This window comes from Drosophila erecta, unplaced genomic scaffold (genome assembly GCF_003286155.1).
Source record: "Drosophila erecta strain 14021-0224.00,06,07 unplaced genomic scaffold, DereRS2 tig00000152-arrow-arrow-pilon, whole genome shotgun sequence".
In the NCBI taxonomy this organism is placed as follows: Eukaryota; Metazoa; Arthropoda; class Insecta; order Diptera; family Drosophilidae; genus Drosophila; species Drosophila erecta.
The window spans coordinates 1,938,052-1,955,646 of NW_020825211.1; the positions used below are offsets into that span (position 1 = coordinate 1,938,052).

At 45.3% G+C, this 17,595-nt stretch overlaps 4 protein-coding genes across 5 annotated transcripts; 2 read left to right on the forward strand and 2 right to left on the reverse strand.

Annotated features, from left to right (window-relative positions):
- Nucleotides 1-635: 635 nt before the first annotated feature.
- Nucleotides 636-1,328, forward strand: LOC6551406 (ras-related protein RIC1). Its single transcript, XM_001977189.3, has one exon. It carries the CDS (start codon nt 672-674, stop codon nt 1,326-1,328), a length of 657 nt encoding a protein of 218 aa, XP_001977225.1. The 5' UTR covers nt 636-671.
- Nucleotides 1,329-4,187: 2,859 nt separating this feature from the next.
- On the reverse strand, nt 4,188-9,531 carry LOC6551405. The gene is made up of 5 exons (XM_001977188.3): nt 9,188-9,531; nt 6,396-9,125; nt 5,989-6,330; nt 5,261-5,929; nt 4,188-5,197 (listed from the first exon to the last, which is right to left on the reverse strand). Exons 1-5 carry the CDS (start codon nt 9,234-9,236, stop codon nt 4,806-4,808), a joined length of 4,182 nt encoding a protein of 1,393 aa, XP_001977224.1. The 5' UTR covers nt 9,237-9,531; the 3' UTR covers nt 4,188-4,805.
- Nucleotides 9,532-9,768: 237 nt separating this feature from the next.
- LOC6551404 (FAST kinase domain-containing protein 5, mitochondrial) lies at nt 9,769-12,270 on the forward strand. The gene is made up of 2 exons (XM_001977187.3): nt 9,769-11,701; nt 11,969-12,270. Exons 1-2 carry the CDS (start codon nt 9,899-9,901, stop codon nt 12,056-12,058), a joined length of 1,893 nt encoding a protein of 630 aa, XP_001977223.1. The 5' UTR covers nt 9,769-9,898; the 3' UTR covers nt 12,059-12,270.
- LOC6551403 (mitochondrial ornithine transporter 1) lies at nt 12,095-17,591 on the reverse strand. 2 transcript variants are annotated; one of them, XM_026982626.1, is made up of 5 exons: nt 17,025-17,591; nt 15,801-16,975; nt 14,656-15,322; nt 12,891-12,996; nt 12,095-12,622 (listed from the first exon to the last, which is right to left on the reverse strand). In XM_026982626.1, exons 2-5 carry the CDS (start codon nt 16,101-16,103, stop codon nt 12,331-12,333), a joined length of 1,368 nt encoding a protein of 455 aa, XP_026838427.1. In that variant the 5' UTR covers nt 16,104-16,975; nt 17,025-17,591; the 3' UTR covers nt 12,095-12,330. The 2 variants fall into 2 exon arrangements, with proteins under 2 accessions (XP_026838427.1, XP_001977222.1); XM_001977186.3 differs by having other exon boundaries at nt 15,801-17,591.
- Between the last annotated feature and the right edge of the window lie 4 nt (nt 17,592-17,595).

Below are 17,595 nucleotides of genomic sequence, written 5' to 3' on the forward strand. Positions count from 1 at the left end.
ATTTTAACGCTACGAAAAAGGCCACCCACCCACAGGAATTCGCCATCCAACGACCAGGATTAATGCGAACGTGGGTCGCATGTTGCTAATGTAGCTCTTATTAGCGGACATACGCATTCCCATCCCTCATCCTCATTCTCGTGCTCATCCTGCACACCCCCAGTGTCCTGCAACCTGTGTCCTCGGCTAATCCAGTGGAAACATCATTTTGAGCACCTGTTTAATTGCGTTAATCACCAGGAGCAAACATTATTGCCAGCGCCATCAGATGCCGGAATGATTATGACTGGGGTCCTCGGACCCGGACTACCGCGCTTTTTTCGCCCTCAGCACTTTGACCTTTATCCTGGACCTGGATCCTTGGAGTCGGGGTAATGCTAATTTTTATGTACTTTTTCCGGTACGCAGCTGGGTGGAAGTGTCGTCGTTTTGCCCCGGGAGTGCTGAATTAGTTGTGGAAATATGACTTTAATGTTTATGATATTACAACCATGGTACATTCCTATCTTTAGACATATCTTCTATAGGATATGGACCTAGCGAAAGATATAGTCCCTCTAAGCACTTTGTAGTAACATTCTTTCACAGAAAAAAGCCCCAAACCCCAAAAACAGCCCAAGCTTAGATTGTCACTTTGATCTTTATAAATATTGGAGCAGACCGAATTGATCATGAGCTTCTACAAGTACCTGTTTAAGATCCTCGTTCTGGGTGACAGTGGTGTGGGCAAGTCCTGCCTGCTGATGCGTTTCTCGGATGACCGATTCACCGGGAAGTACCTGTGCACGGTGGGCGTGGATTTCAAGGTGCGCAGCGTGGAGGTGGCCGGTCAGCCGGTGAAGCTGCAGCTATGGGACACTGCCGGCGAGGAGCGCTTCAAGTCAATGCTGCCGGCCTATTATCGCGGTGCCCATGGCATTCTGCTTGTCTATGACACAACATCGGCCAAAAGTTTCCGGAGCATCGATGGCTGGCTGGAGGAGATCCAGCTCAAGTGTCCGGATGGGGTGAACGTCCTGCTGGTGGGCAATAAGTGTGATGATCTGCAACATCGCCAGGTGAGCCTGGAGCAGGGCGTCCACTATGCCGATCGTCGGGCACTTGGCTTCCGAGAGGTTTCCGCCAAGAGTGGCGCGAATGTAAATTACGTATTCGCCGCGTTGGCAGTTGACATATACAATCGCCTTGTGGCTTGTGTACCGAATCGCTTGTCAGCTGGGCAGGATGAAAAGGATGAAGCGGAGGACAATGCGAAGCTAGCGGTTGAACATATTAATCTAGTTGGCAAGAATCGGCTAAGGGCCAGAAATAACGAATCCTGTTGTTGAATTATTATATTTCTTAGGACATTTTTCATGAATATATTATTTTAAAAATCAAATAATGTCTACTTGTCACCAAGCTCACTTTATAAGTTTATATTAAATACTGATTATTTCTTATAAAAAAAAAGAAAAAAAAAATTTTGTCAAAAATCTGATATTTTCAATCGCGGTTTTTGCTATAACTTGGCCAAAAAAGGAGGCACAACTAAAACTATGACTGTTTTGTTCTGCTAATTAACATAGCTAACTATTCCTATCACAATTTTTATGATTTTCGGAAAAACAAATTTTACCAAATTTTCGCATTTTTTTTAAGGGGTACCCCCATCAAAATTTGCGAAAAATGGCAAAAAATTAGAATTTACTTTTTTGAATACACGTCGATGGGAAATTTTGTTACGAATTCAACGGGGTATGACATTCTAGGTTTGGACAACTATTTTTATTGCTATCGCAAAAGAACTGATTATTTTTATCAAAAAAAATCGAAAAAAAAATTTGTTGTCAGAAATCGGATATTTTCAATCGGAGTTTTCGCCATAACTAAGCCAAAAAAGAAGGCACAGCTAAAATGAAGACTGTTTTGTGCTGCTAATAAACATAGCTAACTATTCCTATCACCACTTTTATGATTTTCGGAAAAACAAAATTTAACAAATTTTTGCTTTTTTTTAAGGGGTACCCCCATCAAAATTTGCGAAAAATGGCAAAAAAATAGAATTTGCTTTTTTGAACACACGTCGATGGGAAATTTTGTTACGAATTCAACGGGGTATGACATTATAGTTTTGGACCACTACTTTTATTGCTATCGCAAAAAAACGGATTATTTTTATCAAAAAATAATCATAAAAAAAATGTTGTCAAAAATCGGATATTTTCAAACTGGGTTTTCGCCATAACTTAGCCAAAAAAGAAGGCACAACTAAAATGAAGACAGTTTTGTGCTGCTAATAAACATAGCTAACTATGCCTATCACTACTTTTATGATATTCGAAAAAATAAATTTTAACAAAATTTCGCATTTTCGATAAGGGGTACCCCCATCAAAATTTGCGAAAAATGGCAAAAAATTAGAATTTACTTTTTTGAATACACGTCGATGGGAAATTTTGTTACGAATTCAACGGGGTATGACATTCTAGGTTTGGACAACTATTTTTATTGCTATCGCAAAAAAACCGATTATTTTTATCAATAAATAATCATAAAAAAAATATTGTCAAAAATCGGATATTTTCAAACTGGGTTTTCGCCATAACTTAGCCAAAAAAGAAGGCACAGTTAAAATGAAGACAGTTTTGTGCTGCTAATAAACATAGCTAACTATGCCCATCACCACTTTTATGATTTTCGGAAAAACAAATTTTAACAAATTTTCGCTTTTTTTTAAGGGGTACCCCCATCAAAATTTGCGAAAATTGGCAAAAAAATAGAATTTGCTTTTTTGAACACACGTCGATGGGAAATTTTGTTACGAATTCAACGGGGTATGACATTATAGTTTTGGACCACTACTTTTATTGCTATCGCAAAAAAACGGATTATTTTTATCAAAAAATAATCATAAAAAAAATGTTGTCAAAAATCGGATATTTTCAAACTGGGTTTTCGCCATAACTTAGCCAAAAAAGAAGGCACAACTAAAATGAAGACAGTTTTGTGCTGCTAATAAACATAGCTAACTATGCCCATCACCACTTTTATGATTTTCGGAAAAACAAATTTTAACAAATTTTCGCATTTTTTTTAAGGGGTACCCCCATCAAAATTTGCGAAAATTGGCAAAAAAATAGAATTTGCTTTTTTGAACACACGTCGATAGGAAATTTTGTTACGAATTCAACGGAGTATGACATTCTAGGTTTGGACAACTATTTTTATTGTTATCGCAAAAAAACGAATTATTTTTATCAAAAAAAATCGAAAAAAAAATTTGTTGTCAGAAATCGGATATTTTCAATCGGGGTTTTCGCCATAACTTAGCCAAAAAAGAAGGCACAGCTAAAATGAAGACTGTTTTGTGCTGCTTATAAACCCAGCTAACTATGCCTATCACTACTTTTATGATTTTCGGGAAATCAAATTTTAACAATTTTTCACATTTTTTATAAGGGGTACCCCCATCAAAATTTGCGAAAAATGGCAAAAAATTAGAATTTCCATTTTTGAATACAGGTCGATAGGAAATTTTGTTACGAATTCAACGGAGTATGACATTCTAGGTTTGGACAACTATTTTTATTGCTATCGCAAAAAAACGAATTATTTTTATCAAAAAAAATCGAAAAAAAAATTTGTTGTCAGAAATCGGATATTTTCAATCGGGGTTTTCGCCATAACTTAGCCAAAAAAGAAGGCACAGCTAAAATGAAGACTGTTTTGTGCTGCTTATAAACCCAGCTAACTATGCCTATCACTACTTTTATGATTTTCGGGAAATCAAATTTTAACAATTTTTCACATTTTTTATAAGGGGTACCCCCATCAAAATTTGCTAAAAATGGCAAAAAAATAGAATTTGCTTTTTTGAACACACGTCGATGGGAAATTTTGTTACGAATTCAACGGGGTATGACATTATAGTTTTGGACCACTACTTTTATTGCTATCGCAAAAAAACGGATTATTTTTATCAAAAAATAATCATAAAAAAAATGTTGTCAAAAATCGGATATTTTCAAACTGGGTTTTCGCCATAACTTAGCCAAAAAAGAAGGCACAGCTAAAATGAAGACTGTTTTGTGCTGCTAATTAAAATAACTAACTATGCCTATGCCTACTTTTATGAATTTCGAAAAAACAAATTTTGACAAATTTTCGATAAGGTCAAAAGAGGAGGCACAGCTAAAAGAGAGGCATTTGCAAAGGAATGTGAAACTGCGTTTTATTTAAATCATTCGAATAGTATATTGCCAAACACTACCCATTGCTCTATCCTGGACAATCATCCCCTTGCGTTTTACGTGCGCCTTATTATCACCCTCCTCCTCCAGGAAAATGGCAATCAAATCTTTTGGCAATTGCACGCCCCAATTTATTCGGGCTTACTTTCATGTCTTCGGAGATACAAATGGGCGGCGCCCATGCCCATGCTGACCGACAAATGTCTAGATAATCAAAGAGCCTGGCCCTCATCACTATCATCCTATGACTTTGGGGTAAAAGTCCGACAACATTAAGTACTATTTATTATTGCGCAAGTTTGGGTTTGGTTTTATCTATGGTAATCAAGAAGAACTCTTAAATTTGATGCAAGTTAAACTTGTCCCAGCGCAAAACATCAAATGGAAGCTGACTTGTTGATCCCATTTATTCAAAAGTTATTCTAAATGGGTCTAAAAAAAAAGTTACTTACAATGTTATAAATAAGATGTATTCTAAAGATAATGACGTGCGCGCAATGAGTGTCAATGGAACGGCGAAAGTTCTTACAAAGATGGCTATGACTAAGCTAGGAGTGCCAAAAGATTGGAGAGCTAAGGCTGTGTCGAATCGACGTTCTTGGCATATTTAGAGAACAGCTGCGTCAGCTTGGCGAGCAGTGTATCCTGACTGGCCGCGGACAAGTTACCGACGGCGTAGGCCCAGTTTTTCACAACGAGGTCCGGGCTGCAGGTGGTCAAATTGATCTCAGGCAGGAATCCACTTGGTTTAACTTCCTGCGTTACCTCAGAAATTGATTGGTTTAGCTGATTGAGCTGCTGTGGCGTGCGGACTATGAGCTGGCCGTTCGGCTTCACCTGCTTATAGATCTCCGACATGTGATGGAAGTACTTGTGACCCATGGTACATTGATTCATTGGATCGACGATCTTCAGATTGCGCATCTCGCGCAGAGCGTACTGCAGTCCTAAACGGCATTCGGTAACTGCAAGGGAAAGATATACAGTTTTAATTAAATGTATTAATTGACTAATTTATAAACGAATACCTGTGGCATTCAACTCCTTTGATACACGAACCCAGGCGGTTCGCTTGTCAATGGTGCTCGCCCGCTCGAAGGTGTGTGGTTGGCGGCGCAGGACCTTGGTTAGCTCAAAAGCCTCAATGGGGGGTAGATTGCAGGTGGCACTTTTCGTTAGAGGCAGCCGTTTTTGGGCGGACGAGCTGTTCGTGGCTTTATGAGATTTTACGGTGGCGTTTGGCGCTGGCTTGCTCTCGGGTGTCTTTGTGGACACGGAAGCGCCATCAGGTACAGAAGTAGGTTGAGCAGCGCGTGCGACAGTTGGAGCAGTACTTGCGGTTCGCAAGCCATTCAACTTGCCGGTTAGCAAGCGCTTGGCCTCCTCCGTCTCCCATGGCATGGGCACTTTGGAAAGGCGCGTTAGAAGGCTTGCCGGTGTGGGTTTTAGCTTATCGGTAGGATCGGCGGACATTAGAGCCTCGTACATGCTACAGCGTTTCACCTCCTCTGAGATCTTGTTGTGCACGATGTAGTAGTAGGGCTCGAGCGGATGGTAGCGCACATTGGCCAGAAACCTTAGCTGCTCCAGTGCTTGCCACCAGTTTTGTGGCCAAGGATTCTCTACGCCGCGCTCTAGATCCTCCATGTACGTGCGGAAGGCGAACATAAACATTGACCAAATATCCCGATGATTGACTGCAAAACAATGGAAAATGATTAATACATTATTGCCTTATATTATCGGTTAAACCTACGATTTGGGTATTTAATGCGCGCCTCCCGCCACACGTCCTGTTTCTCCAGATCCGTCAACTGGGGTGGAGCTTGGGTCTCTTCGCCAGGTCGCGGCTTGCGCATCTCCCAGTAGAGGTGCTCGTACTTCCCGAAGTGCCGTATTACTTCCGGCAACAGGTCCTTGTGATTCAACCACTGGTATTTTCGTGCTATCTCGTCAAATTTGCTAAACAGGCGATGCGATTTTTCCCACACCTTTACGCTGGCCTTGAACGGACGCATTAGGTCCGACATCGGCGCAATCATCGGGAATACACTCATGTTGTCCGCCAAGAATTTCCAGCATGCGCGCAAAGCTTCCTCTGCAGGAGAAAAAAGGATTAGCAACGTAAGAACCAAAGCTTCTAACATTTATAGCTACTCCTACCTGGCAAGTGAAACTTCTTGGCGATGACCTTCCAGAACTCATCACACTTGGCCGCCAATAGTGGATCTTCCTTGTGCAGCTGCGGCACAGCCATCACCTCGCGGATCAGCGTCGCCGTCCTAACCATATTGAGATTGAACCGAGTAGCCTGGTTGCCGCAACAAATTTGCAGTATGTTCCCAGTGGCGACATTCTCCAGCAGTCGCACGGTTATGTCGCCGACCGGTAATGGCTCCGGTAATGCTTCCTTATCCGCCTGCGATGCTGTTGTTGCCGCAGCTATTGTCGGCAATTTGACTGGTGGGGCCACTGGTGCTGAAATGTCTACTTTAGCCTGGCTGGCCTGTGTTGCCTGGCTGCCCTGTGTTGCCGATGTGGCAGATGCAGCATGTGCTGTAGATTTAGGAAATAATGGTGTCTTTTGTATGGCTCGCACTGTGTGTCCAGTGCGGATTGGTGGAGAAGGTACAGATAGCTCAATTGCTGGCTGTGTTGCAGATTTGGTTGTCGCCTTTGCTGTAGGGGCTGCCGGTACGATTGGACGATATTTTTTGTTGTAATCTGCAGTTGTTGCTGGCACCGCATTCACTTTGGACTTTATCACTGATGTTTTAGCTCTCGCTGGTTCCTCAGCTGGTGCGATAGGAGCTGCTGGTGGCGAAGATGTGGCTGCTAGTGATCCCATTGACTTGCTGGCCGGAGAACTATTGCTCCTGCCTTCCCAACCGCTTTTCAGTCCCGGCTGGTGTATTCGAACCATAGGAGGAGCTGCAGTGGCTGTTGGCTGACTGCTGTTAGCTGTAATATTCGATGGTATTATTGGCACCAAAGTGGGCAGTTTACGTTGCGGAGCTGGTGTATTTATAGGCAGTGGATTTTGCGGTCCAAGCGTTCCGCTGAGCAGTGCTCCCAGTGCTGAGATTGGCCCTCCGGAGGACCTCCGTTGAGGCTGAGCTGGATTTATAGGATTAATCGTTCGAATTATAGAGCGGGGAACTGACGGTGCCATTTGCGGGGGTTTGGTGATTTGAGGCTTCGTATGGATAGTAACCTGCAAGCCAGGACGCTGTGGGATCTGCGGACGCACTTCAGCCGGTTTTGCATTTGAGCCCGCCAGCTGATTGGTAGCGGCGATGGGGGACACGCCCGTACCCATAGTCCCCGTCGTCTTGGGTGCAATTCGTAATGTCGGCGGCAGCTTCAGTGGTATCGTATTGACCGAGCTCACACTGATGGCGGACGTGATCTTGGGAATGACAAACGCGGGAACAGCTTGATCGGGCGACACGCTTGAACTGACGCTCTTGGTTGCGGCGGCGGTGGACGCGTTGTTGATGCCTGGGCCAGAGGAGCTCTTGACTTTCTTGAAGGTGGGGCCAGTGCTTGTGGCAGTGCTCGTGCTGCTGCCTTTTGAGGTGGGCGGGTAGACAATAGCCAGTGGCAGACGTGCCGGAACCTGTGTCTTGGACGGTGTCTCCCCCACCAGTGGTATTGAGCCGTTTGCTTTGCGTTTCAGGGCTTGACGGGGCGCGGAACGAGAGACAACTTGCTTGAAGATACTGCTTAGGGCGTTCTCAAAATACCACTTGTCCTGCAGTTGATAGCCGGCTAAGCGCATGGCCTGCAATTCGTGGTGGAAGGAGCGCAGTACCAGCCAGGTGACCTCGCAGCGCTCGTGGCTGGCCATTACTTCCATACCGACCTTCTGCCAAAACTCGTCGTAGCGCGGCGGCTTCACCTCGTGGTTGAGAGATTCGTCCGTCAGCTGCACTAGTTCCGGCATGTTGCGCATCGTATTGATCAGCGCCATCACGCTGCGAAAGTGCTCGATGGGCTCGTGCCATCCGTTTTGCAGGTACTTGGAAGCCTTGCATACCGTGTTGCGCTGGAGCTGTACGTGCGGTTGCATGAAGCCCATCCGTTGGCACAGCTCCGAAGTGCCGACCTGAGAAGGGCGGTGGGTCAGCTCCCATTCGTAGCGAGTTAGCAGCGTCAGCCAGCTCTTCATCAGCTTGGTGGCTTTGTCATGGAGTTCGTTGGAAATGGCACCCCAGACTAGGCCGCGATGTCGTCTGTTCTGATAGCCCATGCACATGGCATTGTACAGAATGGGATACGCCTGGACTGCCTCAATGAGGCGACGCTGTTCCCTAGTGCAACGGTAGTGATATGTGGCGTCCTCTTCGAGATCCAAGTCTATGATGTCCACAGCCGGAGGTTCCACAAACTCCACATCGGGCAGGGTCTTACTCTCAACTACCTTTGCCGTTTCCACGATCTCTGGCGGCTGGCTCTTCTCCACAATCAGTGGGAACCTGGCCACATGGGAATACAGAAAGAGCAGCTCCTCCTCGTGTCGCATGCAAGGACGCCGACGCTGGACCGTCTGATGGCTTTGGGTGGCACTGCGTTGGAAGGCCCTTAGACGTCGCACATGGCGCTGGAATCTGTAGCGCAGCTCCGACCAGGCCACCAGGCAGTTAGTTAGATCCGTTCCCAGGCGGCGGGCGATTTTCTGCCATTGTTCATCCCTGTGAGCGACGTCGTGGAATCTGGGATGCCGGGCATCATACAATATCGGCTGGCGGCGTACCAAAGCGATCAACCGCCTCTCTGCCTCGGAGCTTAGCAGGACGCCGGCTTCCCCTGATCCCGGATTGGTGTTTCTGCTAATCGGATTTGCGGCTTTAACGCCAACCACACCTTTCCTCTTGTGTCCGATTTGGTCAGCTTTGAGGAAAGAAACGGCAGTTAGTTAAACGGATGACCAGGTGACATACTGTTGGACTTACAAACAATGACCTGGCCATCATTGCCGATGGCAACTGGCTTCTCCTCCATCTCTTAGACACCTTCCAGCGTTCCAATCTTGGCTAAACCGCGCTTTTCCCCCACACAAGCCGTCGAGAATTCTCGAAACGGAGAAACCGGTGGCCAATCCGCTGGACCCACAGCTATATTTGTACTCTTGTTTAGCATAAAATCACTCGGAGATAATTTGGGAACCAGTTGCAACCATAGAAATCTTAATTACAAGCGCAAGTTTCTCCGGAAATAAGTTTTTTTGCGACACCAAAAAGTCGGCGCTTGCAAACGCGAATTGCTTGCAACATTTATCGACAACCGATGCAGTTATCGATATATTCGATTAATATTTGAGTGTGCGGTAGTATTGCTAACAACTTTGTTTGTGTTTTCCATTGTATTTAAGTGTAAATACTTTCAAGTGTACTTGATTTAGTTGAAAAAACACGTCACAATTGTAAAGCTACCTTCTATTTGCTACCCATTGGGATATCAGTGCAGTTATCGATAGCAGCCAATCGCTGAGAGCCGATTACCGATTACTCCCACATGCGAGCAACCTAATCTCGTCGGTCTGGCAACGCTGCAACATGTCAGCTGTTTAACCGGCCTGTTTTTCCACGAATGTTTTCATAACGCGCTTTTCATTCAAACTGAATCAAATTGTATAAATTTATCACGAAGACTCGCTGCGAACCATGTGGGCAAGGACACACTGCCTCTGGCGCAGTGTGGGACGTCTGGGCCGCCAAGTGTGCACCACGAGCGTTTCACAAGCGCGGATTTTCGCGGACCGCGAGAATCAGTTCGCCCATGGAATCCTGATGGATTCTCTGAAACCGTATGCAATACTGCGTCCTCGGGACGCAGCCTGGCAGGATATGCCCGCCTCTGAAGACTTCATGCGGCCACAGCCAAATGCCAGTTCTGCCGATCTCTATGCGGACTTCTTGGGCCTGGTAAGGCACTGCAACCGCCTGGAACTGCAGATAAGCGATAGCCGCTACGTCGACTTCACGCGCTGCTTCTGTGAGCAGCTGCATCGCCTTACGGATGAGCAACTCCTCGGATCGCTTAGTGCCTTGGCCGAGCTGCCTGTACCGGAATCGCCCAAAGCCAGGAACTACATGGAGATATGGAATACGCTGGACATTGAGTGCTGTCGTCGCATCGAGCGCTGGTCCAGTGAACAATTGCTACTCGTGAGCGATGCCTGGTATCGTCTTGGTCTGGTCAGGATCGGCGAGTATGTGTGGCTGGCGCTGAAGAAGCTGGGACGCAAGCTGCGAAAACTGCCCCCAGAGCAGCTTGTCCACTCCATGTTTCTGTGCAATCTGCTCCGCCGACCTGTCTTCGAGATGTTCGACTTTGAGCTGAATCTGGCTCGCTGCGTGGATGAAATGACCCTGTCCGAACTGGGCGTGATGGCCATGGGTTTCTTCAAGACACAGACGCCCATCAGAAATCCGGAACTGCTGACGCAAATCTACCAGCGGTTAGGCAGCGAACTTGACACCGTGGAAGACATTGTCCTGGTAGCGCTGCTCAAGGTGCTGCGATACAGCAGCAAGCTGCCCCAAGTGGAGGCGCTTAAGCAGTTGCTAAATGCTTTGGAGTCTCAAGTGGAACGCGTTTCCCTGCTCACGTGCCTGCACATGGCTCTTCTGGGCTGTGAACTGCAAACTTGCAATGATGCACTGGTGGAAAGCATACTGCTGAGATTCGAGCGTGAGTTGGAGACTGTCCGCCTAAAGGATATGGAGCGCATTTGCCTGGTAATGGCACTGTTCAATATTACCACTAAGTCGGGAGTGGAACGCCGATTGGTGGAAAGACTGCCCGAGTTACTACGCCTGCGGATGGAGGAGATACTGCGACATCCTCGTTGTTTCTCCAACTGTCTTCAGTTTCTGACAATGCGCGGTGTTTACGATCTTGAGCTTTTGGGCGTGGCACTGGAGCCGCGGTTCCTAAAGCATGCGTACCCAAGCGGATTGCCCGGGCGAGAGTACTTCCATCTGGACGGGTTCGCTCGCCTTCTGGGGCAGGAGGAATACCAGGGAGCACTTGTTACCGCTAAGCAACGACAGCAGATGGGCCACTTGTATACGCAGTACATCCCCGAGCGGGACGGACGCTTCAAGCTGAACAGTACCGATCGCATTCTAGTGGAAGTACGGGATGCAATCGCCCTGATCCACCGTCCTGTGACCTTCAAACACATCCTGCCGCAATACGAGCGCTGCGATATAGTGCTCTGCTACGACCACCGGCAAGGGAAGGCGCTGTCTATAAATGCAGAGGCCTGTCAGGATTACAGCGGAGAGATTCTCACCCGGAAGCACTTACTTGGTGAGAGCAGGTCTGCAGATGACCAGCTGGCCACGGTGGTAATCGTTATTGCCGGCTGGAACAACGTAATCCGCCAGAAGGAGCGGTTCACCGGACAAATGGATATGAAGCTAAGGCAGCTGCGGCAATTGGGACATCAGCCACTGGTGGTAAGCGCCTCTTAATGCAATGACGCTATGTAAACTATATTGCAATTATTGAAACTTCTTTATACTTGGAACCAAGCGGTTAAGCACACGAACTTCTCCTCTATCTCTTTCTCTTTTAATTGACTTGATATCAATTTATTCACAACTGGTAGTTATCACGCTCTCTCTTTTTCTTTTCATACCAATTGTGTATTTTTTTTACTCAGAATGCTGTATTTTTATAATTACTTTTGTAATTGTCTAATCATTTTCTGCTTTGTTTCGCAGATCTATTGGCACGAATGGCGCGAACTGGAAAATTCAGCTGACCGCCTGGACTTTCTGAGACGCCGCCTCAGCCAAGTGGCGAAAATTTAGCAGGAACATGAGAACCAGGCAAACGTTAAATGTCAATGAAATGAAAAACAGCAATAGATTTGATATTAGTCAGTCATTAGCATTATCGGAACATTGTACAGGCACAACACTACGATCTATTAATTATCTAGAAAAAAAAGAAATAATTATCGAATATTTAATAATGACCGCCCGCGGCCCACAACTACTAGCACAGCGCCTTGCTCCCGGATCCCCGCAACCGGACCGGACCCCGCCGTTCGTCGCGCTCCATTGGATGGCAGGTGGCGTCGTCAGAGGGTGGCGCTCATCGCTCGCTTGGTGTACTCGTAGACCACAAATAGGGTGGCCGTGGCTGGAATGGTGCGCAGGACAGATGGCAGCAGACCGCGGTAGAGTGCCAAGACACCTTCGCGGCGAACTATGTCTGCTCCCACGGCGAACATGCTCTCGTTGAGGTTCTTCACCTGGATGCGGCTTTTAATCACGTCTGCAGGAAATGTCGACGTCCACAGGCACACGCCTCCAATGGCGCCGGCGATCATCGTACGCAGCGGTCCAATGTCATCTTTGGATTGATCATCGCTGAAAGCAAGAGTAACATCTCCCATTTCAATAGAGTAACGAATGTCAACTTATGTTCCTAACCCGTTGCCTTTGTGATCATCTTGTTAATTTGCTGTCTAACTAGGGTTTTTGTTAAGTTATTGTTGAACAAATTCTGTACATGACTAAATATAACTATACTGCCAATTAGTATGATAACCAATGATGCTGGTGTTTTCGAAACAGCAATTTATAAGTTTTCTCTCGACCATCAATGGCTGTATTCACGAAATTCATTTGTACTCACCGGCGAAGTATTTCGCGGGTTCCCTCGTAGCTACCGAAAAAGAAGAAGTATCCGGGCATCTCGCGCAGGAAAGTCGAGCTCAATCCCCGATAGAAGCCTTTGATGCCTGCGGAAAAGTGATTAATCAATGGAAGCTTGCAAACAGCGGCGACGGAGATGGGCACGTGAGGATGGGGCTATCTATCAATTTCGCATTGAGCATCAATCGAACGCGAAACGGAAACGTGCTCATGATCTGCCGACTTGAGGCCGTCGATTGTGGGGCACAGCAGTAAATTTCCACTTGACTGATAGTGGCCCTACCATGTGCACTGGCCACAGCTGCACGTTCCGCTCCTTATTTTCCGATCCCAGCTATGCACTAGCACGATAATACCCTGTATGTGTACAGATCTGTCTCGCACTACGTCACTGCTGTGCGTGGCATGTTTCGAACAGCGGCTATTAATAGTCTTATCAGTTTTCATAGAAATCCCTAATTCGCTTTTCGCAATCTGCGTAGTAAATACTCAATATTTATGTTTTGGAAAATAACGAGAGGTATGACAGCCTTCATCGTGTTCGATTAGATTTGATTGACTGCCTATTTAAGGCTTAGCTGCTTTTCATGGCTTGAGCTTCCTGTTTTTTGCAAAACTATTAAAAATATTCCAATAAGACCCTAGGTTGGCTGCTCGTAAACGCAATATATTTCAAATATTTGATGTCCCACAGATTAAGTTCTAGACAAATTAGATCATAAAAAGTTTATAGCAGACTCTCGTCTGGTTACAATTCCTATGGCATTTAAAGAAAGCTGATCCGCAGATTCTGAGAATGGTCAAAACTGAAGCGTTTTCAAGATCGCATTACCCTGGCATTTGTCAAGCGTAATTTAAGTCCCTGTGTATTGAAAGCAAAATGAATGCTGAAGTTTTGTAATTGAATGAGCGATAATAGGTTTTTGCCAGGCGATAAGGGCCGCCAAACGGAGCGACTTTTAATCGCATTAGGTATAACCCATCGCACTTATGTTTAAGCTGGTAACTATGCCAAGAGCAATTATAAATTATAGCTGAATCGAAAGTTAAATTTAACCGCCCTCACAGTGCCAATGGATCCGGCAACTCCAAGTAGATCCGATCCGCAACCATGTGGTTGCTTCATTTGTATGGGTGCGATGCGTATCTGTGTCTATATCGCGCACTGCGATGCGATAATTGTGAATTATTAGGAGGTACAGATCGGCGAAAGCCACGCGTAGATAATCTAATCGGACTCGAGAATAACAATAATAGGTTTCCCGGTTTCTCAAGGCTACGCCCCCCACAAAATATTCGGGATAAATGGGATCGTTGCGAATTAATTTGGGCATTTAGTAGTTCCCTAATACAGTGTTATCTCGTAACAGCAAACTGAAAACTTCACTCTTAGTTTATTTAAGTATTCTCAATTCACTCAAAAAGTCTGACCAGTCCTAACTCAAACGATCATCAGAATTATGCTAAATAGATAGGACTTTACTTTAAAGGACATTACTCATACGCAATATAATCTGGACCTCAAAAGATATATTTATATAGTTTTTAGCCAAGTGTAGTTGCCATGATTAAATGGTTATATCGCTTGTTAAATACTGTGATTTATCACATACTATATAGGGCGTGCTCACGAAAGTATACATTTGCTAAGTGTAGATGCTAAGGAACTTCGCTTCGAGTCGTAGATACAATGTATCTCCGCTCGAAGGTATGCATTCCGCTAGATACAGCGCAAGGACACTCACCCTCGGTCCGCCAGATGTAGCGCGTCAGAGTCCAGGGCGTGCGTATGTCCTGCGGATGGGCCGGCTCAACGAAGTGCTTCATCTCGCGCAGCGCCTGCAGCTTGCACTTGATCAGCTCCGTGGGGCAGAGGGTCAGTGTGGAGAAGCAGGCGGCCAGTGAACCGGCGCAGGCATTCTGAACGGTGGTCAGATCGCCGGCTGTCTCCTTGCCAACGCAGAAGGCAACGAATTTCTGGCATCCGCCGTAGGCGGCGAACAGCACCGAGTTCTCGGCCACATTGGCGAATACGGCCGGAACGGATCCGGCGTACAATCCGTGCAGTACGCCATCCTTGCGGTATGTGCTCACAAAGCAGTCCCACATGCCGCGATACGCCTCCGGAAAGGTCTGCAGCTTGACCTTGACCGTGTCGAGGGGCTGGGACACATACACCTGGGCCGCTCCGCCCAGGGATCCCGCCATAAAGTCGATCAGACCCTCGACGAAGTTAATGTTGTTCCCCGTCGTGCCGCCGTGCATGTCTAGACGTCGTACGAACCGCAGAAAACCGCCGACCACGAACAACAGGCCGTCGCGTACGGACCTCAGCGTCGATTTCACACTGATCGGCCTGCTCAGCCAGCCGCTCTTCTCCCCATCGCTTGCTCCGTCGATCTCTTGCCCCTCCTGCGGGCGGGGGAAGTGGGTGAGGTAGCGGTACAATAGGGTTGTCAGCGTTTGGTTACACATCGCATGTGGGGAGTGTTCCCGATTCCACATCGAATGTGGTGTTGGTGTGGTGGAATTGAAATCACTAAATGTAGCAGTATGGTTTGATGCTAAAAACACAGTGTGCAACAAGTATAATAATAATCGATGAACTCACACTATAATCAAAACGATATAATCAAATCATTTATACAAGATCATTTCGTTTGTTGTTAGTCGACATAAATATTTCGATCATCGATAATTTCGATAAGGGCGAAATAAGTTAGCATGGCAAAATGCTAATTAAAGAAAGGGATTCTTTCGCTTGGTGTGGCTAGGTACCATAGGTGATCGATAAGTTGATCGATCAACTACGCAAGCTGCCAGATTGATCGCGATAACTTAGTCGAAGCGAGTGTATCGATAGTTTGCCTGTCGCTTTCGACAACTCTACCTGCAGGGCGCGTTCGTAGGCTTCGATTATTTGGTCGGGCGTCATTATCAGCACGCTGCTGCCCACTTGACTGCTGCCGATTCGCGGGGGCGGCGGCGGCAACGCGTCTTCGTTGGGCGGCTGCTCGGGTGGCGCCTCGTCCGCCGGTTGGCTCTTCGGGCGGTGCTGTTTGATCGGTTCGATGGGCGGCAGGGGCGGTACGAATTCTGCCGCTTCGCTGCCAGCCTCGTCATTATCGTCATCTTCATTGTGGTTGCTGGTGAGCGCTGCAGCGCTGGCGGTATCCCGCTCGCACTCGCTCATGGGAACGGGCGCGAGAAAGGGATGGGGCGCTGGGTCCGGTGCTCGTGCTGTCCCTTTCTGTTCCTGAACGAGCGATTTCCGGGAGAAAACGGCAATTTTTTCGGTATGTTAAAATTTGTAAAATTTTTTTTTTTTTTGGGTTTCTGAGATTGTTAATGAAAAGCCAGGTGGTTTGTGGTTTCCTTTCAAATAATTGTTCGATTTACGGTTTATTAATAATCGATAATTTGATTACGCCATATGCATATATAGGTGTATATATATCATGTGGATCAGATCAGCGATCTCTCTCCCCTTCTCTCTTTGTGTTCGAGTGTGTTTGTTTATATTTATTATCATGGTTTTTGGTTTTTTGTTTTTTTTATTTCATTTTCATTTGTTGTATGTGGTGTATATCTCGTTTCATTATGCTGTATTTCCTCTCCTTTATCGCCTTCTTCGCTCTTATATAAATTTCATAATTTACATTAAATCATAGCTTAGTTGTACAAATACCATTTAGTACAGTTATGGGTAGTTTATATCGATATATAGCCCATATACCATACTGGATACGTATTATTTATAATTAAAAAGTACAAAAAAAAGACTTCGAGTTCTCGAATTCATTCCGTTAAGTGTTTAGATGCTTGAGCTAAGTTCCTGATCGGTCGCGTATTGTATCTATATCTTCTGCTTTACATATACATACATATAGTGTGCATCTTCTTGTGCCGTTTCGTTTCGTTTTTGTTTTATATTCTTTGGATCGCTGAGTTTGCAGTTTTCGGATGGGAAAAGCTGAAGATGGGGTTTGGAAAGCCGAATTTTGGGAGCTTGGAGTTTCCGTCCTCTGGTAACACTTTGTACTCGTTTATATGCGTTTACTTTCACTTGGTGTAAAAATATTATTATCAACATCGTTTCTTATATCATTATTACCTTTTTCTATCCAAACTCAGCGGCGAATTTGCGTTTAAAAAAATGTTCTCATCAGGCTTATGTTTTTATCGTTATCTATGTTTTCTGTCGCATTCATTTCAGGGCTATAATTATATATATGTATATATATATATTTATAATAATTATGCTTCCTATACAACTATACATATTTCTTATTATTGTGTACAAATACAAAATCGACTTGCCAGCCGTCGAATGCCAGAGAGGCTAAACATAAAATACACTTAGACGTATTGGCACACATTCCGAAATTAACATTCGAAATTTTCAAATTTCGTTTTAGAGGATTCAGTAAATCGCTTAAATTGCATATACTTTTTGACTAGACAGGATTTGTAAACAAAATCTAAGGTTACATTTTCCAAAGAATAGCAAAAAAAATCAGTAAAAAGAATATGGCGTCTTGTGACATTTTCTTAACATTCCATTTATTTCCATATTATTCCATTTTATGCAGAGAACCCTGTTATAATTCTTATTTTACACATTATCAAGTATAAGTTCTTTGGAATCTGCACAAAACGAAAGAAAGTTTAAAAAAAAAAAAAAA